This window comes from Anomalospiza imberbis, chromosome 3 (genome assembly GCF_031753505.1).
Source record: "Anomalospiza imberbis isolate Cuckoo-Finch-1a 21T00152 chromosome 3, ASM3175350v1, whole genome shotgun sequence".
NCBI lineage: Eukaryota > Metazoa > Chordata > Aves > Passeriformes > Viduidae > Anomalospiza > Anomalospiza imberbis.
In genome coordinates, this window is record NC_089683.1 from 30,114,051 (window position 1) to 30,136,873 (window position 22,823).

The window sequence follows — 22,823 nt, forward strand, 5'->3', positions numbered from 1 at the left end:
TCTTGACATTTGTCACATTTTAGAATAATAAGCTAGGTCTTTCTGACACATTCTTGAAATTCTGTTGAGTCTTCTTCTTAGGAAGAGAATTTCTGACAAGAATATCTAGTTCTCCACCAGAACTTAAGAGACATATCAAATAGGGCAAGGAAGCCCCTGTACCAACTGCAAGTGGCTAACCCAAGGGTGGGTTACTGAGGCAACTGATCCTATTGGATGTGCCTGCTAGATATACTAATTAATTAACCTTATAAAAATTGTAGCAATCCTTTATCACATGTGCAGGTAGCCATTTCTATGCATCTGAAAGCTTTCATTAAAAATCTGCTTTTTATCAGTTGCAAGTTTTTGTCTTTTTGATTTTAGGCAACATAACAGCCTATGCATATTTTTGAAAATCAGAGTTTTTATAGGAAAGGAATATAGAGCATGGCACCAAGGGGTAGGTTAGGCAGAAGAAATACAGAGCAGATGGTAGCCACACTGCTTAATGCACTGTTGGAAGGTGCCCAGCGACTCTAGTTATGAGTGACAGAAGAACCTATAGAGGATAATGACTTTGTCAAGTGCCAGCAATTTACTGCATAGTATTCCTGAGAACAGCTGAGGTGAATTAGTAGCCATTTACTATTCCTTCAGACATCCATGAGATCCTGTGTGTGGTGCTGCTGAGGTTGCTGGTGCCTTTTTGGGTCGATGTGAACTTGTTCAAAGCTAACCCAAAGCCAACTGGCGGGGTTAGCATAGCACCAAATCCTTGCCAATCAACCACCCAGCAGGTGTATCAGCTTATGCTTACTGCTACACTAACCAGCACTTGGGTTTTGGTCAGCTTGGAGCGTGACCAGAACCAAAACTGTTAACACTCAAACAGCTTTACAAAGAAGGTACACCAGGTGTTACGGCAGTACCGTACTCCTCCCTCCAGCTACTTCAAACAAAGGAAAGGTTATAACAGGTGTGCTTTCCATGCACTCTTTCATCTCACAAAGCCAGTATATATGGCAAGATATTTGTATTCTTGTGTGCAGCCTACATCCATGCCTATATGCATCACCATTTAGTTCTACAAAACAGACTTCAAGTTGGATTATTTATCATTAAAAAAAACCCCACTGAGCAATTTCATGAAAATAATGCTGCAAAGTGAAATTTGGCTGAATCATGGAGGTTATTCTTCTATTGCCTGTCCTCAATTTTATCTTCCACTAGGGACAGGTGAGATAAGCAAAGCAGATTATTGATGACAAATACTTCAGAGGTGTTTTGGAAATGATATTACTTTTGTTTTTTTTTTTTACCCTCAGAGAACAGCCTGGCCCTGTAGGATTTGTATCTCAGGCACAGAAGGGGAAACAAATTAATTTTTACTCAATAGAAGGCTACTTTTTTCTACCAATGAGCACATCAGAATTACTGTTACTGTGTTCTGAACTTCTGATGATCAGTTAGCAGCCATTTTTAACATGATCTTCTGTTGAAAAAAAGAGCATATGTACTCCATGGTCATGTTTTGCATCCACCATCTTCTCTTGAACCATTGCTGTCCACATCCAATCATCTGCAATGTCCAAGAAACCATTGATCAAAGCATAGAGCAAGTTAAGACAGTCTTGGCAACCCTACTATTCTGTATGTGCCAACTCAGTAATACAGCTTATTGTAGTTGGGACACAGATATGAGTAGCTTCAAACCACGATTTAAGATTTTTGTTATGTTTATTTGAGCTATCTTGTAAAGGGAACATTCCACAGAATGATGGTATGTAAGAGAAAATCTAGTCACCAGCTGAAATGCATAAAATTATTACAGTTCTTAAAAAAAAAATTATACAGTTGAGAGTCAGAAAAGAAAATTTTTTTTCTTTTAAAAATACAAAATCTTAATGAAGAAACTGTATTAGAAGTAACATAGAATATAATACTTTAAAAAAAAAAGAAAATCTCTGCAGACAATGTTTCAGACTTCACACAAGAAGCTTGTTAACAGACAGTTTTTATTTATTTTAGTACAACTTGCTTTGATCACTTACTTTCAGGTAATTATTTTTCCAGTTAAATGGCATCTCTGTCTCATGTTTTGACTTAAAAGGTGCCTATCACCTTTGCATTTGAGTAGAAAAGATTGCTGTTATTTTTATTAAAAGCATGACTTTCTCTATTACTACCCCAGATACGAAGTCCATAGCATCTTTCCTTTCAACCGTCCACATACAGTTTGAAACATTGTAGCCTACTTGGTTGCGATGTCAATGAATGGAATTAGAGCTCCTTAGCATCACCTTTCTTTTCTCTGGAGAAAGTTACTTTTTTGCTTCATTATATCCTGTGACAAGTTACCTCAAGCCAGTGAGAACAATTTAAGTCTCAGCTCTTCACTGCTCTTTGGTGGTATTTCATTGACTATTAGCAAGCTGGTACCATGAGATGGCTGCTCAAAATACTCTGTATTTTCATAATTCAGCTTTTAATTAATAGGTATTTTTCGCTCAAATCATCCTGGCAGCAGTCTCTGAGAATGGATGAGGAAAGGAGTTCCTCTAATAATGAAACTCAGGCTCCCTTTAATGTAAGATTAAGGCATGCTAACCAAGGAACCTACAGACCATTCCTTATCTAAAAAAGAGGATCTGACTTCACAAAGGTATTAAAAGACTCCATATATATACATGTCCACTACAGAACTATGTCCAGATTTTGTTTTGACTGTAAATGTGGTAATACCTGTGAAACAAATGATCTTGCAGAAAGACAAAATCAACTGTCATTGTCCTCCAGCAAAAACTGGAGATCTTGATTTTTTTCTGTCAGTCAACTTTCTTCATTCTTAGAATCCCTCCCTTTCAGATGCAAGAGCTTCATCAACAGACTTTACATGCTTCTCCCCAGCATAAATGCCATAATGCAGGTTGTCATCCTTTACAGTAGCCCAGGACATTTGCTTGGTGGAGAACCTTGCCGCCCACTCTCCTGCCTTGTTGACAACAATGACACCCCCCAAACCCCCAACTCGTGTCTTCATGTAGTCTAATGCAGTGTCCGCTGCTGCCTCTGGTGACATTCCTGAAAAGAAAAACAAAATCACTTCATAGTACCTGCCCTGGCAGTTTTAAAATTCTCTTAAAATTTCAGCCCTCCCCATGGAACCAGTCAAATCTAATTTCCCTTTCAATTAAATTGGCAAGAAACTTCCAGTCTAAGAAAGGATGCATTTTTGGAAAGGCTCTGGACAGTTGCAAAGAGCTGCTATGGTGTGGTACTGCTCCAATTATTTATTTACATAGCTTCCGATTTTGATTCAGTTTCAGTGTTTAATACAAACTAACTCACAAACTTTATGTTCAAGACACACCATTTCTTACGTCATCATTTGACTGGAAAAAAAATGTTAATCTGCAAGGTTTTCATCAAAGGTTTGAGACAAACTAGATCTAAAGCATTTACGATTTGAAAAAACACACATCAAAACAATTAAAAATTTCAGTAATCATCTCTGTTCTAGTTCCACTGGCTGCAACAGAGCTCAAAGCATGTACTACACATTGTCATAATTTATCAAAAGCAGACATCAGCATGATTCTTCCGGAAACTTCTGAAACCATCAGGCAAAATGAGGTCTCAATGTACTAGACATCAGACAAAGGACCAGCAATGCAACTTTAGCTTTTCTCTACTTGATTTGTATTAACAGGAGTATTTTCTAAATAAATCAAATTTAATAGGTACATCATGCACACAGGCCTGTAATAGCTGTAAAATAGTTGTTCACTACAAGTTTAAATATACATTCAGGAATGCAGTTGGCTTGGCCTAATTACCCTAAGATATAGACCCTCAGTAATGTTATGCAGCTTAGGTTATAGAACAAAACCTGACCTTCATGCCTTCCCTGCAAATTTTGAGTTTAAACCAAATAAAACCAGCAGAGTCAGAATTATTCACAGCACTGGTGACTGACAGGATAAAGCTCCTTACTCTGATGCACGGGTGGCACTGTGACTATTCAAGTCAGTGGCACTGTCTTCAAAGGGTCAGTATTTCAGTGTTTGATTTTTCACCAAGACAACAGCTGCCACCGTAAGATTGAAATTCCAACAGCTGTTAAGACTGGCAAAGCAATTTGCTCCTGAAATACAGAAGTAAATTTTGCAGCATTTGTCCAAAAGAGGATATTTAGTATGCGAATTACCAAATAGCTGAACAGAATTATGAGGGCTCTACCATTGTTCTTACACACGCAACTTCAGCTCACTGTTCAAGGACTCAAAAAGCTATAACAGCTTAAGGGTTTGTTTTCAGTGCCTTCATGGAAACATGCTGGAAGGAGGGGCTGGGGGGAATCGAATTGCTGACGTGTTTGCCTGGCAGCTGAGTTATACTTCTGAGCAGGATGAATGAAGGTAAAGCAAGCATGGACAGGGTGAACAAGTGCAAACAAACTAGACATGAATACATGTGGGTTAATTTTATTTTTCTTTTCTTTCAATAAACTTTTTAATTTGAGACTCATTTGCCTTTCAAATTGATTAATAACAAGCCAGATAACTGCTATCAATGCATAAGTCTTGCAATGCAGTTAACTTCAAGCCAGAGAAGAAACTGGTTTATACAGTTTAGACAAGAGCTTAGAAAGCTGTTTACAAATTGAATACTCACAGACGTAATTTAGAGAGTAAAGGGAGAGCATAACGTGTTAAGAGCTTTGGGAAATAATCTGTAGGTTGTATTTTATGCTGAAACTGTCACGTCAGCTATGAGATTTAGAGAAATGCATCCATTATATACAAACAGCCCCATAAAGCACAATAAAAATATTCACAGCTGTTACTTGTGTCTCTACTTACTGCTTCTCCAATGAAAATGTAAATTGAATATTTTCCAACTATTTCCACTTTGGTCCATCTCAAAGTTACACTGTACTGCCCCAAAGCTACAGCTTTCTAAAAATAATGGTGATATCTATATTAATGATTCTTGAACTGCATGCAACACAAGTATGTTGTCTATGTTTACGGGCTGTAACCTAATCAAGGGTTTAGATGACAGACTAAGTCATGAAGGTAAAGCTACAAAGGGTCATCCCAAAGTCAGATTGTATTACAGTCATATAAGACATACTGTGTCAGCTGTTTACCACATACCCACCCAGTCAGTTTAGCACATTTTCCAAAACAAAATGTAAATTGAAATCATGATTAAAAAGTCTTAAAATAATTACTGTTGCTGTAACCAGAGTTGTTACAATAAAGACCTTTACAGTTCATGAGAAAGGCAATATACCATACTTTCTATTTCAGCTCCAGTTATCTGTTTCTAGCCCTCCCTTACTGCTCCCTTAAATATATCTTATTTTTACTTGTTTTCTCTTTCTTGTTTACAGAATTTTAGTTTATAATTGAGAAAAATTATTAGAGAACTTCTGTTAAACAAAGTATAGAGTAATGTCTTTCAATGTACACTGATCTAAAGCATGATTCAGTATCAGGCAGCAGAGATAATTCTGTTTACTTCAGCTATTTTAGCTTTATTAATAATTTAATACTTTGTTTTGTTTCTAAAGTTTTTGTCTTACCCCATCCACGTACCCCTGAGAGCAACTCTTCTGACAGCTGTTCTAAGAAGACAGTATCTACACTGAAACTTGTGATTAGGCAATGTTTCCTATCCTCATTACTTTCAATTACAGCAAGTTTGGAATATACCTTGCTCCATGTGATAGAGAATCAGTCGGGCTAAGACCACTTTCATAATGCTCTCCCCATGTCCTGTGGTTGAAGTGGCACCAGAATGGTTGTCAGCATAACCTCCACTTCCTTTTCAAAGGAAAAAAAAAAAAAGAAGGCAATATTCTGTAATACAATTTAAAAGCCCTGCATTGTTTAAAATTGATACCAAACATTTACTCCTTTAGGTCCATTAGCTATGCGCATTTCTGAGAGCAAAGTGTCAGAAAAGCTTCACTCTCATTTCTGCCACAATATGAAAAGTAAAATATATGAAAGAGATGAACACCAGTTGGAGCAAGTCAGTTGCAAAGTTGAGAGAGAAGACTAATGATCTGTTTGTGTACAAGAGGCAGAAGGAGGCCAACACTCCACAGGAATGGGCAAAAATATTTTCCAGAACAGGAAGGGAGGGTATATTGAAGATCAACAAGATAGGGTCGGGATGCAGAATGCCAGGTCATATCAATTGAGAAGATATGAACGAAGACAGTGAGGCCATTGGTGCGCGGACCAGTTTGAGGGCAACTTACCCTCCACACCACATAAGAGATTCAAAGAGCATGGGCTCTACTACAACTTCACAAAGTACTCCTGAAGAATCTTAGGAGTCCTCACCATAAGCAGAGTATTTCTTCTGTTGAACTCCCCTTCCCCCCCTTTTTTTTCCTCCCACCCTTGTTTTGCTGGCACATTCCACACCCTGTTCTCCACCAAGCTTCTGCTTGCTCAATACCCATATTTCTAGAACATCTCCTAAGAAAAGTATTTCCCAGGAGCTAGGAAGAAACATACCACAGCATTATAAACAAGGTACTGGGGGAGGGGAAAGAGACCTTCAAAGAGCAATGAAAGTTTTTTCCCTTCTGTACTTTCTTGATCAGACTCTTTGAATGGACTCTGAGTAACATGTGGAAAAACACTGCCATGTTAAGTCAATGCCCCCTAACCAAAGCTTCTAATATTTAAAAGCACAGCTGACATTTCTGTATCAAATCCTGAAGACACATAACAAGACCAAAAGTTGCAAGCAATATGCTCAAAAGTGCTCAATTTCACTTCTCCTTCACAAACCCATGTCCCAAACTGACATAACAATGCTGAACATAATCTACAGAGGAGGAGTGTAGATTTATTTTCCTTTCAACTTCTGCAGCATTCAGAAGGCTGCAGCCAGACACAAAACTGAAAACCATAGTCAAAATCCAGAGGATACTAAAATGTCAGCAACTTTGTATGCAAAAGAAAGACAGGCAGTTTTATAATAATCACATATTGCCAACAGCAATGCTATTTGAGTTTGGAACGTTTTACTAAAAATAATTATTTTCCAAATCCCAGTGCTATGGTAGAACCCTGAAGCAATCAACTGGCAAGTCTGCTTCATGAGAGGAAGAAGTCTGTGGATAGGATTTCAAGTGTCTTTTTATACTTGGATAAGAAAGCTCTTAAAATATTTCCTTTATTCCACACCACATCTATTAGGTTCTGAGACCATTTTATCAGGGCTCTCTTAAGAACAGGAATTTACTCAAAGTTGCAAGTCACTGTATAATTCTTGCTCACTGATACAACAAGTAGTAACTGCAATTACACCTACTTCCTTAAGTACTGAGGAAACAGCATCATAATATGGAGCAGGCTACAGTTTTTGACTTAGCGGAAAGCAGAGCCATAAAAAAGGAGAGCTTTATCAGAATCAACAGAAAGGAAACACAGGTGTTAGCATTGAAGAAACAAACAAAGAAAAAACAAACTTTCATCCCCATTTTCTACACAGAACTCCCAATTATTTCTTGCCAATCTCCATGCTGTAAGGAGCGTTAGCTTTGATAGATTTGAATGTCAGACCTCCATTTCAGATGGACTAGTACTTATGTTTTGTTTCATTAATGAAAAGGAGAATTATAATATTTCTTTTCTTTCTTTAAATGAGATGCCTCCAAAAAGTGAAAGGCAAGATCCCACACCCATACCTATGCATGCTGTGTCACCAACACGGCCAATCATTTTATTAGAGAGTCCTCCCGTGGATGTTGCACAAGCTACATTGCCTTCACTGTCTATAGCAACAGCACCGACTGTTCCAAGGTCTCTGCCAAGAAAAACAGTTCATAAAATTAGACAGAATTAAAGCATACCTGCCAAAGCATGTTGTCTTTATTTCCCAGGTAGCTTTAAAGATTTCTACAACAGAATTACTGCTCATCATAAAGCTATTTTTGCCATGCTTCTCATTACAAAAATAACAAGAAACATGCAATAATTCTCACAGGCTTTGTATTTAATAGAGTAGAAAACACTTTTTTTTTTTTTTTTTGATCCTTCCCCCATGACTTGTTTACTTTCGCAGCATGGAAACTTGGGGAGGAAAGAAACCCGCAAAACAAAAGCACACAGGGCAGAAATATTTCTAGTCATTATATTCTGGAGTAGTTTTTTGGCTGACACACAACTTTCCCCTAAATGGCAACTCAAAGATGCAACAATTGGCTCCACTGTTTCAACAGGAGGTTAACCAGAATTATTAATGACAATGCATGTAAATGAGTGAATACAGAAAAGGACAGTAATGTTATGCATGCACTGAATCATTTCCTTCCTGTTCCTCCTCTTTCCTTTTCCTTACTCCCCTTAATGTTTGAATGCTATTTATATATAAAAAAAAGCTTATTTATTTTCCTTTCAACTAGTATTGCTTACAATGCATCATTAAGACATACTTTAGTCTTTGTACTCTGTAGCTACGTAATCTTGAGGTTTAAATCACTTGGCCAGTAGACTCTGTTGAAACTGCACATTGGTTTAAAAATATTCAGGCACTGAAGAAAACAGAAGTCTCAACTATATCTTTATTTCTTCATCACAGAAAAGACATATACAATAGCCTGCTCAAAATAGACATGTAGTTGTTTATGGGAAAAAAAAAAGCCTGTCGTGACTTACTGTAACAGTTGCTGACTGACAAGTGAGGCATTACTGAGAAGCAACAGTTTAAATATCCATATATTCCAGTCTTAGCAATTCATGTAGGAACATAAACCAGTATGTGACTAGGAGAAGTACACCAAACCCCAAAAATAATCTAAATCCCTCCACGCAGAAAAATAATTTGTAACAATCCTTCACGAACTACCCAACAGGCAACTGGAAAAGGAATACCTTTCGAATTTGCCTAGCGTTTCTATACAGCTGTGCAAAATCTAAGCTAATTAAGTCAGACAAAGTCTTTGTGTACCTTGAAACCCACAGTCAGTTTCTCAGAGACCCAACTTCCTGTTCCCTCCTGCTTATGTAAAATATCATACTGTCAGTCCCTACACTTCATTCACAGCAATTGAAAGTTGACTGATGAATCACAGGCCTTATAGGCTGCTCTGACATTTATGTAGAGATGGACCTCATCTCAAACTGATATGACAGTGCAGATGGGCTTCCCACCCACCCATCTGTTACAAATGATTTGCTGAAAAGAACATTAGTAAATTCAGTACTCCCTTGCACATTCATGTAGCAGCCTTCAACCAACTAAAGTTAGATCCTCCTGAGAAACTAAGAAAGATAAATCCAGATGTACATTTTCTTAGATAAATATTTACCTTAAGCAACTGTGAAAATAAAAGCACAGAGATGACACAGGCAATAATTACCTGTTTTGGTATGAGAGCACAACTGGCAATAAATAAAGTGAATGTGTCCAACACACCTCATCTGCAGTCAAGCAAATAGACAACTACACTTGATTTTTTACACTCCCTTTTTTACTGCTTCAGTTTAACCTTTCCTTTGATGATCTTTAGAACAAAGAGGATACAAATAAATTTTTTTCACGGCTAGTTGACTCCAAAACATTAACAAAGAAGACAAAACTGCTATCAAATTATAACCATCTCTCTATTTTTAGTTATTGACAGTAGCAAGAACCTCAACAAGTACCTGTGGTGTACCAGAGGATGCTATTAGGGTTTTTTTAAATCAAGAATTATTCCTATACACTGCATATACTGTGATACAGAATGTATAATTTGGATCTGTTAATTTCCTTTTGTCTAAATTTTTCATTATCCAATACACATGAAGTGACATGTATTTACATGTATCTCTGTTTAACTAACGAGTTATTTAAACGCTATTTTGTCTCTCAGCCCTGCACCAGTAGTGGGGTTTCTTGTTTATTGTTCTTAGGGTCCTTGTTAGTTAATACCTGAAGTTACTCTAGCAGTATGATTCACAGTGGGGCTAGGAGTCCATTTACTACCTTACAGCCAGACTCAACACCCTTTCTGTGGGATTCTCAGGCAAACTTCAGTAATTGTTAACAAGGGTATTGCCAGAGTCTTTGCAGTGGGAAACTGCAGATAAATCAAATCACACCTTGGTATCGACAAAAGGTGTGCAAGATGGAACGCTGTACACGCAATGGAATCCTAAGCTTTCAGCGTAAATTAATGCAAGCTTCTAACCAGCAGAGGAGACACCAGACTGACTGCAAAGCCTACGAAACCCCAAGGTTTCCAACACTGTGAGGATCAGGGGACTGGAAGTAAAATATACACCAACCTTCAAATTCCCAGTATGATCTGGTATTATGTTGCCTCTGACTAATACTACTTCACCTTCAGTCTGTCCACCTCAGGCAAGTTTCTGCATAATCACTGTGGACATAACAGGGAAAAAGAACATTCCACGTGTGATACCGAATGAAATAGTTTTGCATTAAAAGAGACCTGTTTTAAACTTTGTGAATTTGTGCTGATGTTTTGGTTTTCAGAAAAAGAACAGCATGGCCAAGACAAGAAAATGTTTTCAGCCTTCCAGAAATACACAAGCTTTTTATTATCAGATATTCCAGAAGAAGTCCATGCTGAAGCTGAAGATGCCTAAGTGTTTTCAGGAAAAAAAAAAGGTAAAAATGAAGCCGTTATGAGGAATGAATGAAGACTTAAATGCCATGCTATTCCAACTGGTATGTTCAAGAGAACTAGAGGAAGTGGTGGCTACACCATCCTTAAAATTCTTCACAATCAATGATACTACCACACAGTCCTTGGACAGACCACAGACCAAAAGAAAACTTCTGCTGGATACAAAACAAATTATGACAAAGACCAAACTATGGTCAAGGAACAACATCACTTAGTTTACAAGACCATATTCACACTTGTCTCATTACTTTGTTTTTCCTTCCAGCAATTTACTGAAAGCAACATATTGGTTGTAATTTATAGCCTCATTTCATGGACTTTAATTAACATGCTCACAGAAGAAATTTCCTCCTTCTGATCTACAAATTCAGCTCTGCTCCTGCCATTACTCCCGTTTCACAAAACAGATGAACAACACATAATACAGCATTTATGTAATGTAATACAGCGTTTTCCTGCATCACAACCATGGATGTACAAATGGAAGCGCAAAACAATTCAGTGTTTATGCCTCCCTCACAGGCACAGAAAACATTCTTGACACCTGATGTTTTTCATTCCTTTACTGTCTCCCTCACCTTCCCCTCTACTTTATATGAAACCACTTATTTTCCAAGTGATATTCATTTTGCTTTTGGGCAATACCATCCAGCAGCATCTCTCTTCCCACCCACCACTAAACTTGGTCTTTTTTTGCATTCCTTTTTATAAGCAACAGCCACAGTCACCACTCAGAAGGAATTACTGGTCCAACTCTGATGTTGTTTAACTATCCAATCCAATTTAAAGACAAATCTGATAATCTACTTACTACTTAACAAAGATCAGCTTTCCTAGATTTTTGGGTTTTTTTAATTAACTTGTTTTAGTATGTGAACTGGGAATTTTTTAAAATCAGTTCCTCCACAGAAGAAGCTATACAAAATAATACCTGCTGTTTGGTAAAGTTACTCTGTGCACTTATGTAACTGATGATTTTAAGAGCAGAAACAAGTTTTAACTTTGTTCTCCAATAAAGCCACAAAACCTATACTATTGCCAAAGTGACCAATAATCTTCTTAAGCAGCAACAAGTTTCATCAAGTTTGTTCCAGTCATTTAAGTTCAAGCAAATTAATTGAAAGCCTGATTTTCTACTGCTTTCAAGAAAGACATACTGTAAAGACTGTATGAAACCACATAACATTTGGAATACAGGCCTTTGAGGTTTATGTTTATTTGTCTGGGGTTTTGTTTTTCTTGGTTGCTTTGTCTATTTGGGGGTTTTTGGTTTCTTTTAGGTTTTTTTTGTAACCAGATAGCCCAAAGTAAATTATCCAAATATGAAAATAAAATATATTTTACCTACTTCTGAAACTCTTCAGGGTTGGAATCTGGCTCAAGGTTCTTCTTCCATCTCTCCTGGGATCTCTCAGTTATGAGTTTCTCCCCTGGAATTTCAGGAATACCCATGGCCTGAGCAAACAGGTGTGCACCATGGTCAGTCAGCAGCATGTGCTTCGTCTGCAGAAAGACAAGAGATTAATTGACAATTCTTATTTTGTCTTGTTCTGAGCAGTTTTATATAACTGCTATTCTTAGAAGTATCCACAAAAAGAAAACCACAAATTTTATTTTAAAAATGTCTAAACTTCTGTCCACATCCCCTTCCACTATAGATGAAGAAGCTTCCAGTTCTCCAAACCACAAAGTTTAACCATCAACAGAAAAGAACTGTACTTATCTATTTAACACTTATTGTAATGGGAGAGGAAAAATTGGTAATTTTGTTCTTTAGCTAATTTGTATGCAACTGTTTTGTACTGTTTCAAATGAATCACCAAATTAATTTATAACTAACTGTTTTGTCCATTTAACGAAGAGATTTAAAAGGCTTTTATTCAAAAGAATGCTAAATAAATTCCTGTTTAAAGGCATAACACCTAGTAAAATAACCAACAAATGTAAATAGCATACAACTAAAATGTTGCTTATCATCAGCTGAACAATTTCATTTTCAATATTTCCTTCAACAAGCTGCTATTCTTATTAACTCAGAAAATCAAATTTAAGAACAGAATACTTTCTAATGGGTTTGACCAAAAAACGTTTACTCTTTTCTAACAATCCTTGGAAGTTCTATTTTGATTCCTTTATTTACAAAGCACTTCAAACCAGATTTTAATTCAACAACCTTAGTTAATTCCATGCTTCAAAGTCTGTAGAGCTTGGTTAATTCATATTTTAGAGAAACTTGCCAGATAAATTTATTTAATTAATCCTTATACTTTAGTAGTAACTCTGAGCTCTGAAATCTGATTTTTTTTTTTTTTGGTTTTATTTTAATATGTCAAAAAGTAAGCAGCAGCTTCTTGGACAATTACACAGCTGTCAGCTGCTCATCAGAGCCTGGGAAGGTTTTAGAGAAGTGGTGGTCTGACTATACAGCACAGAACAATTTCAGAGCAGAGCACCTAACTTACAGCCAGCCTTTCTGTCCATGCAGCAGCACAGCACACCAGACCAGATGAGGTCCAAAGAGAACCATGCTGCTGGAGGCAGCAGGCCTGCAGAGCCTTGTTAAGCACCCACATGGCACAGCGCCAGCGCTCGGCCAGAAGCAGGGACAGCAGAGGTTGGGTATTTCTGTACCATGCTACTTTCTGGAGGACATTTACAGTCTCAAAGCTTCAGGCTAAGATGTTGCAGACCACCAACTGCTGTTGATTTCTAAAGCAATGACAAGTAATCACTACCATGACCAATGCATAGCACAGCATTGTTTTAAAGGATTCCAGACAAACCTCTTCCCAAGTCAGAGACACCAATCTCTACTTAAGCCTATTACAGCCTCTGCATTAAGCCCTTTGGACAGGCACAGAGGACTACACTTTAGAAACATTTCTGATGTTGCAGCCCCGACATCAAACATTTTTGAAAATTTAAATGCCTTTTAATTAATCTTTAATTCATGAGAGTATTGCTTTAGGGAATACTAAAGGTGACAAGAAGTCCCCTGTATATGTGAAAGCTGACATCAGGATTTTGTGCTGTGTGCTGTTACCATATAACGAGACAATGTAAGACCAAGCTATTTATAACAAAACTTAGAAGTAGTGTTCTTCGACTTGAAAGACAACTTCTTTGTGCAATACTGCCCCCCTCTGCCACTACCACTAACCCATGACAAGCACACAATACAATATTCAGAATAGTTTTGGTTTTTATTTGTGGGTATGGGTTGGGGTTTTTTTGTTGTTTGGTGGGTTTTTGTAGGAAATTTGCTTTAGTGTTGATCTGTACCAGAAGGCTGTGTCCTCCATCCCTTGCTTTCTTCAGCAGCTAAGACTATAGCATCCTTTAAATAAGTTTCAAATAAAAAGTTTTGTTACAAAAAATAGAAGTTATTTCTAAAAACTTTTTCATAGGATTCCATCCCTTATGCAAATTTGCATAACATGTGCCTTCCTAGGCTACACAAACAAGAAATACTCGCATATTGATAAATAAACTTCTACGATAAGACTTTGTGTTTGGGTTTCCTTTCTTCCTTCTTTTTCAGTCCTCACTGAAAAGAAGATGTCTTAAGATGATTTTTACCATTCTCTTCAGCAGATGTTGTCAGTCAAAAGAACTAGCAGAACACTGCCAAACAATGCAAAAGCACATTTTTCTGTCTCATTCTTCTAGTTTCAATTAATTTGTTTGCTAATGTAAAGCACCTACTTTTTCTGGAAGACATTTACATAAAGTAATCCTAAAGGACAAGAAAAGGGTTCAAGAGATCTTACAAATAAGCAACAAATGCTGGCACTTTTAGTTATTTCACTGGAAATAGGGAAAACACCCCAAATTTCTGCCTGACCAAAAGTTCACACCATCACAGCTCTTTATTTTAAAACTCTGGCAGCACAGAGCATAGAAAAATAACCTGGCCCTTTGCCTCAAGAAGTCTGTGTTCTAAGTTAAATTCTCTTTTGCCAAATGTAAAGTCCTACACAATAAGAATAGGGGAAAATACACACAGCTTACATATACCAATTAATTAGTGCTCTAATGTTCATGAGAAGCCCATCTAATGAAGTTTTGGAGCTGAGAAGAGTTACATGCCCCAAATTAAAAAAAAAATTAAATGCATCATTCTATTTATGTTTAATACAAAAAGGAATAATTCAACACAAATTTAAGTGCTTTTTAAAGAATGTATTACATTAGTAAGTGTACTAAAAATCTTCCACCTCTAGAAGCTCCTGTGAACAACAGTACAGTAAATTATGAATGGAAATTATTCTACTGCCCTCCTTTTTTCTACTTCATGAATTTGGACAAGTTTGAGCCCAGTGGGAAAGTGAGAGCCAAAAGGACAAATGTGTTGCAACAACCTAGAAGAGCTATTCTGGCCACCAGATGGAGCCCACACTGTTCCATAATAGGACGGAAATACAATTACAAGCAGATGTACAGGGTGGTTTTGGTTGGTTTGTTTGTTTTCGGGAGCTGCATGTTTCCAAATTCTTTATGGCATAAAGGCATCTAAAAAACACTGGGAATTATGCATACAGACTTAAGACCCCAGAAAAACTACCCTTATTACCCCTAAGTCTCACAGTTAAAAATGCTTTTTAATCAAGCACAGTACAACAAAACACACTATGAAATGTACTGTGAAATACCCTGTGTTAGTGTCCCAAAACTCTGTCAAGATGAACAGATGGGCAACAATGAGCAGAAGAGCAACATCAGTTGGTATTCCCATTTATGGGAGATGGAGAAGCACAGAAACTCATCTTAAGATACATCAAGCAATTTAGGCCAACATTTACATTGGAAATTTATCATCATGCACACAGATTTTTTTGCATCTTGGCAAAGAGTAATGCCTGTACCACAGAATGTCATGGTGTTAGGGCTACACCTTTATATTTGGTCCTGTACAGTGGAATTTTATTATTTCATTTCAAATTTATCCTCGACACTTTTGAACACCAGAAGCACCATGCAATGACAAGAAAGACCTTGCAATAGACAAGACAGAGGAGAGGGCTTTCTATTTGTTGGTTTGGGGTCTTCTGTTTAATTTTTAAAACACACTTTGCAAAGTTATATTCTCAAAATCCAACAGTGTCATTTTGACCTTATTCTTGTTGACTTAAATAGGATTTTTTTCATGGACAAGACATCAAAGAAAATAAATCAGCAATTCTGGAATAAGAAGTAAACAATAGGCATTAAAATAAGTTATCTACAGAAGAAAATAAAAGAAAATACAACATTCACTTTACTATGCTAGAGAGACATCTCTCCCCCAACCCTTCATCTATATTCTCAAATTTTGTCTTTCTGAAGCTGTCTACCACCTATACGTATTTACTAATCTAGTTAATAACAAAAAAAACACAACTGCAAGAAGGAAAAAACCTTATTCATTACAAGTTTTAACACTTTTTCTAGTAAACATACATTTCACTGAAGTATTTATAGTCAATATTTTAGTGAAATGTTCTGATCTTAATAGCAGAACTATCTCTCAATTAAGGACATGAAAAATTCTATCTGCTTTGGAGGCCACTGAGGAGAAGACAAATGTCAATCATCTTTATAGATCACCAAAACTGGTTTTGTTCCCTCAAAAGCCACTTTGAAAGTTTAAAGAAACATAAGTCTTCTTTATCAATAAGTGTTTTTATAAATATGAACCTTTTCAACAATGGGGCAGCTATACTAGTAGGATGAAAATCTAAACTCCAAAGACAGGACAAACTTTTTGATCACTGTCACAGCCTCGTAATAGTAAAACAGACACAGATATCATACAGATCACTCACTCCCATCTTTACATATATATCAGTTGCACCATATCTGAAAAATAAGAGAAGTCTGCTGTGGCAAATATTAGATGGACTTAGTGGAGTGAGGTGGGATTGATCTTATATAGAAGGTCAAGTAATATTTTACTGCCCTGATAAATCTGATTATCTTGGAATCAAATTGTCAGCACCACATAGAGCTAATGTTATCTTCCACTGGAGGAAGACTACAACTGTTATGGTGCTACCACCTGATCAAGTCACAGTGGAGAAGGCTAGCCAGAACAACACAGGAATGCATTACACAGCCAAATATGTAACTGGGTCATTTAATTCAGTTCCATATCACTGCAAAGTGAACAGTATACTACCTAACTTTAATCTTGAAGATCAAGCACAACACTCAGTGACAACATAAAAGCTCTTCAAAAAACAAGTGAAAAACAACAAAAAAAACCCTTGAATACCAGCAGCAGAACTACAGGAGACCAACATGTATAGGTCAAGTTATGTTTCCTTAGAATGCTATTGTTTATAAATATTTCTCAAAAACCCTTAAATTAAGTGCTTCATGGTTATGATCATAGTTTCCAAACACTCCAATCCATTTCTCCCTTCCTTGCTGCTTTAAAGCACTACACAAACACCATCACTGAGGTGTATCAATATACTGGATCAAGTTCAAAGGAAAAGAAAAATGTTTCATACTCAAGTAGATAATCAGCATACCTTTTCCATAACAAGTCGAGCAAGTTTTATAGGGTTTGCTATGCACTTAACTGCAGATACTGCTCCAGAGTCTAAATTTTTTCCATCCATGATAATGGCATCCATTTCTACGTCACCTTTTACATTTAGAACAGATCCACAACCTAAAGACAAATAAAAAAAAATAGGGCAAGAGAAAAAGAAGAAAGTCATTAAGAGCTAACCACCCAGGTGATTCAATTATAAGCTCTCATCAAGCAACCTCTTTCCCCCTTTGCTGACTTACCGGAAGTATCTCCCAAATACAAACAACCCAGCAGAAACACTACTGAGTATAACCACAAAATCCAGCCATTAGCAGAAGTCTCACAGAGTACAACATCTATTTTAAAACCGAGTTTTATTTTTTAATAAGATGAAAAACACACTTCCGATCCCATCCAAATTATATACTTGGTATTAAAGTTAAATCAACAAACCATCATGAACGGAATTCTTTATTCCCCAATAACTTCTAAGTGTACAAAACTATTTTGCCTTTGAAATTCTTCCAAAGGAGAATACACCACCCAAAGAAATAGTATAGTGTTTGATCCTATCAACAGATTAACATCACACAGCACTCCAAGAAACTGCCAAAATTAATGGAGCAGAGTAAGCGTCCCCTCACTACTACACCAAAAGCTTGAAATAACAAGTTCTTCCATTAACAAATAAAACAACTATATAAAGTCATTTTAAAGTAAAAGTTAAGTAATAAAACATCAGGTAGTTATCTTCTTCTGTAATTATCAGTGCTATCACTAACCTAACTGAAAATTAATAACATACAAAATGCGACAATGCAAATAGGGTGGTTTCTTAAATAATGCCAATAATTGTACCACAGAGGAATAATAATTGGTTGTAAGTCATCAAGTGCACAAGCCTTGCTAATAGAGATGGTGAAGACTAAACCTGAAAAGAAGTAAAAAAACCAAACCAAAACATGGCAGATTTACACAGTACCTCAGGTAAAAAGCCTGAGCATTGTACATAAGTAACCCAGTAGGGTTTTTCTCCTTTCTGTTAAACCAACATTAAAGCAGTCCAGAAAACACTGTTAATAACTGACATAAAACTTTTATACCAATGAACTTCAGACCTGAATATATGAAATTAAATCCCCTGTGACAAAAGGCAGCTAAATCCTGTAATCCTCCTCTTGTAATCTCAAAAACTGCCCTTGCCACATATAGACACACCCCCCCAAAAGTTATTTTTTACCTGTCTCCAACAGCAGAAATTATTACACAATTAAGTCCTGCATTATTCACAATATGTTAACTTCTAGACTGGTCTGTAAAGAGCTTACAGGTTAATTGCCTTGTGCCACCCATGTGAACATCATTGTTCCAGCTTTTTCTTATGCTGGTAAGGAGTTGTTTTCTTAGCTAAACCCTGCCATGTTCTTTTAACTTCCTTTGACAGGGTAGGCTTTCTAATCCATGATCACAGAATTCCCACTAGAACTAGGGTACCTTTTCTCAAGCATCAGTGACCAGAACCATTTCCAGGGGAAATGCAACCAGGCCCCATCATCACTGCATTAAGAGTATCCCATGTCTACTGGACACATTTCATAGGATACACTTTAGCATTTTAGAAAATTTGCTGAGCAGACAACAGTTGCAGACAGTTTCTGTAATCAAAGGCAGCTTTCTAAACAAGTCTCCTTTTACAGCTGGTAAAGAGAGACTGGTAGGTACCTTCTAAGAACAATTCATCCCACTTGCCATAGACTCACAGAAAGGCCTGGGCTGGAAAGAACCTTAAAGATCACCTAGTGCCAACCCCTTTCCACAGGCAGGTTGCTCACAGCCTGATCCAGCCAGGCCTTGAAGGCTTGGAGGGATGGGGCATCCACAACTCCTCCAGCTTTGAGAGCTGTACAGCCAACTTTTCTCATTCCACTAGTCACCACAAAAGTCTGTACGCCACAGCAAAGCTAGTTACTGAACTTCAAGTGATCTCAGGTAGGATGAAACCTTCCTTCTGTGGTTACAGGCTGCCTTTTTACCTGTCTTCCAAAGCAATGGGTAGGGACCACCAGCCTCTGAGGCTGTGGCATCCGTTGGCAGCAGTGCTAAAAAAATAACGTTTTTGACTTCTTATTAAGCAAAGGGCTGGGAAAATGAGACAGAAGAATAGAAGACACAAAATCTAGGAGGAAACAAATAATCAACATGTCTGACATCAGCCTAATCACAGCTGGCATTCTGAGAGGAGTACTCCAACTCCCTCATTTCTGTAGATAGATAGATCTGTTCTCTGTCCTGCAAAGGATGCATAGGAAAGAGTGTGCAAGGATCAGTAGTGTCAGTTCTTACACCTGGAGTACTCATGCCAAGCTGGTTCATACTGCTAGCCAATAAGATCACACAGAAATATAACCATGCCACAAGTAGAACTTGATGACTTTATTATGATGCACAAGTCACTAAAATGGTGATTTTACACACCAGTATAGCTTCTGAACCCTTGCACAAAGCCTACATCAAGATGACCCTACATAGCATGGCTACACCTTATCATGCAAAAAAAGGACACAACTTGATTATTCTGTCCATTCTTTCCCATCTTTATTGCTGTTTCTTAGCAATGTCTGTTTGCCTAGAAAATATTACAGCAAAACTGATTTTATCCTTTTATGAAGATAAATACTACACAATGAGTTTCAAACAGCCACTCCAATCAGGGTCCTTTTCACATAGCATTCAGGTCATTTTTGCCAGATTCTGAGAGCAGCTGTACCTAATGAGCATTAAAACAATTAGATATATCTGTGAGTAACAGACTACTTGCCACTTAGATCATCATAGTCAAACCTGAAGAATGGGTGAAGGCTCAATTCCAGTTAAGCAAAAGCTAAATGAGAGAATGCCACCCTGATGCTAACTATATAAAAGTACATACTACACCTTCAAGTCCACTTCATGATTTCAGCCTGAATGCTCTAAAAATCAAAATGTTCAACCCAAGTCAATAACAAAACAATGAAAGTTTCATATTAAATAAAAGCTGCTCTTGACTGCAAGGTGAGAGAGAACAAATGAACCTCTGCAAACTAACTGAGCACATAACTAATAGCTATGTTACCTAAAATACTGAGCACCTACATTTCATTCCATGTTCTTTTCTGACATACCATGGTGGGAGTGGGGAAATATTTTTGCTGAAATTCATCAAAATAATAAACTTGAGATCCTAAGAAGAGGAGAAAGTATTTGATTACTACCACTAACATTAATTCACATTACTGATTAGGAAATCCAGTTATGAACCCTTACTATAGGAAGGTATAGATTTACAACTCATATACCATTATTGCATTGCTTCTCTAGTATTATTTACAAAATAACTAATTGCACGCATTAATGAAGAGAAAACTACCTAAAATCCCCAACACCAGTATTTCTGTGGCAATAGGTAAAGGTCAAGCACATGCTGCAAGGTATATCCAAGAGCCTTAAAGAGACACATTAACTTAACACATATTCTGTAAGAGCTCATGTCTTAAAACTGGATATACATAGCACAGTAACAGAAGATTTACAGAAAAGTAAACCAGCACTACACAAATTAAATGGCAGATACGTAACACTGAAGAATGGAAAAAGCATAACTCATCTTCCTAAGTGTACTATGAGAAACTACAGTACATACCATGCTGAGAAACCACCTATTTTGTGACACTAGTATTTACTCCACTGCAATGTACATAAATCAATATTAATGCAATAATAATAATAATACAAGCTAGGATTTTCAGAAGCATCAGGGCAAAATACTTGAAATATAATATGATTCTAAGTCCACTTGATTCTTAGAAAAATTACCTGCATTAAAATGAGGATCATCTTCCATTGACCGTACTGCCTCCTCAACTGCATCTACGGCACTGCCTCCCTGCTTCAGGACAGCGTAACCTCGCAGCGCAGCTCTGACAACACCAGCACGACATCCCGCTTCTCGTTCTTTGAAGATCCGGCCAGCCCCACCATGCACCACGATGACAGGCTTCATCCTGCCAAGTTCCTCCCCAGGCTTTCAGCTGTGCACACAAGGCAGTTGATGGGAAGGAGTAGTCTTTCGCACGTGCTTCTTTCTGCAAGGAGAGAGGCTTGCAGGTTAGGTAACACATATGGGTAGTTTGCTACAATTTTACCTTCAGGAAGCCAAGTAGTCGCACAGAGGTGCTCCTAATTCAGTCTTGATGAGGCGCCATGCAACTTGGTGAAACTGAGGCCGGCCCTGCTTTGAGGAAGGGTCTGGGTCAAGTGGCACAGGAAGGGCCCTTTTCAGGTTAAGTTACTCTACAGTCTGGTGATTTAGTATGAACCTTGTCTGGTAATAATAAATTACATGGGAATAAGCATTTGAGTAACCCTTGAACCTGCTAACTGCTCTTTGTTTTAGACAGGCAGCCTGTTGTCAGAGTACAGTAATATCACCAGCAATAAAGAAAGGCAATTGACCCGACCCGAGTTAAAGGCTTACCCAACTCAACCACCTGGATCCCAGACCTCTGACCTCTTGCAATAGTTTGAACTTCGAGCAGGAAAACAAGGTGTTCATTCACAACTGGCAGCCAACACCACGTTGTTACTGCTCATGGCCTCCTGCGAGCAAAAGACATGGTTGCTAGTCGCTACACAGCTTTGGAGATGCAAATCACGGGGTTTGCTTCCAGAAAAAGGCAAAGAAGCAGCAGCAGCTAACTCATGTCCAATGAAATCTGGGGCACCTCCCAGAGAAAACTCCCCTCGTGAAAAGTTTCTCGGGGACGGCTATTTTTGGAGGCTGTGAAGAATATAATGCAGCAGCCTTCCCTCTCATCATACAAGCAAACCCCTCCGACAGAGCCCCCCACACTCCTCCTGTCCCTCGCACTCCTGCCACCCCAAGGGAGGCCGGCCGGGCAGCAGGCGGGGAGCAGACGAAGTCCCAGCCGAGGCCGCTGTGGGTTATATAATCCGCTGTGGGGCAAATAATCCCGTACCGAGGCCGTTCAGGTTTTATTTCATCCAGCAGCCACGCTCTTCCCTCACTCAGCACAGGCTACCCTCGGCCCTGCCCTGCCGCGCTCCGAGGCGGCACCTCCGCTGACGGCGGGCCTGCGCCGCTCTCCCGCCCGCCCCCGGCGATCCCGCGGAGTGCGGGGTCCGATCGCACCTGGAGCGCCCCGTCCTCGCAGTGACTCCCGGCCGCCCTGGGCGCGCTCCCGTGCGGGTGCCCGCGGCAGTGCGGCCCGGCCCAGGCCCAGGGACCTTTCGCGGGCAGCCGCCCTTACCAGACATGGCGCCGCCGGCTGCGCCGAGGCGTGCCCGCACCGAGCGTGGCGGCTGCTGCCGCTCGCACCCCGCGGTCTCCGCCCCGCTCCGGCAGGGGCCGGGCCGCTGCCGCCGGCCCCGAGGCAGCACGGCCCGGCCCTGGGGTGCCGACTGCGGGTGCGGCCGCACCGCGCTCATCCCGGCGTGGTTCCCCCTCGGCCGCAGTGCTGCCGTCGCTGCCCTGTGCACGGCCACAGCCGCGCTGTCACACCAGCTCACCGCCTGCCACCGCTTGATTTCCCCTCGAGTTAAATTAGAAAAATGGCACCTCTCCCCAAAATCGATCCCCAGTAGCACTTCCCGCGTGCC

General features: G+C 38.8%; 1 protein-coding gene across 2 annotated transcripts; it reads right to left on the minus strand.

Moving 5' to 3' along the window:
* Positions 1 to 1,700: 1,700 nt before the first annotated feature.
* On the minus strand, positions 1,701 to 22,515 carry ASRGL1 (asparaginase and isoaspartyl peptidase 1). Of its 2 annotated transcripts, none has more exons than XM_068183825.1 (7): positions 22,357 to 22,515; positions 21,021 to 21,289; positions 17,164 to 17,306; positions 11,997 to 12,151; positions 7,700 to 7,818; positions 5,703 to 5,813; positions 1,701 to 3,063 (listed from the first exon to the last, which is right to left on the minus strand). In XM_068183825.1, the coding sequence occupies exons 2-7, from the start codon at positions 21,205 to 21,207 to the stop codon at positions 2,828 to 2,830; spliced, it is 951 nt and encodes a 316-aa protein (XP_068039926.1). In that variant the 5' UTR covers positions 21,208 to 21,289; positions 22,357 to 22,515; the 3' UTR covers positions 1,701 to 2,827. The 2 variants fall into 2 exon arrangements, with proteins under 2 accessions (XP_068039926.1, XP_068039927.1); XM_068183826.1 differs by having other exon boundaries at positions 21,021 to 21,304; positions 22,357 to 22,442.
* Positions 22,516 to 22,823: the final 308 nt, after the last annotated feature.

Excerpts from the sequence above, each read along its gene's own strand:
- ASRGL1 (XM_068183825.1), bottom strand. The coding sequence starts at position 21,207 with ATGAAGCCTGTCATCGTGGTGCATGGTGGGGCTGGCCGGATCTTCAAA. Across the intron at positions 12,152-17,163 it reads CTCGACTTGTTATGGAAAAG|ACGAAGCACATGCTGCTGAC; the intron begins GTATGCTGATTA and ends GTCTTTCTGCAG. Across the intron at positions 7,819-11,996 it reads AACCCTGAAGAGTTTCAGAA|AGACCTTGGAACAGTCGGTG; the intron begins GTAGGTAAAATA and ends TTTTCTTGGCAG.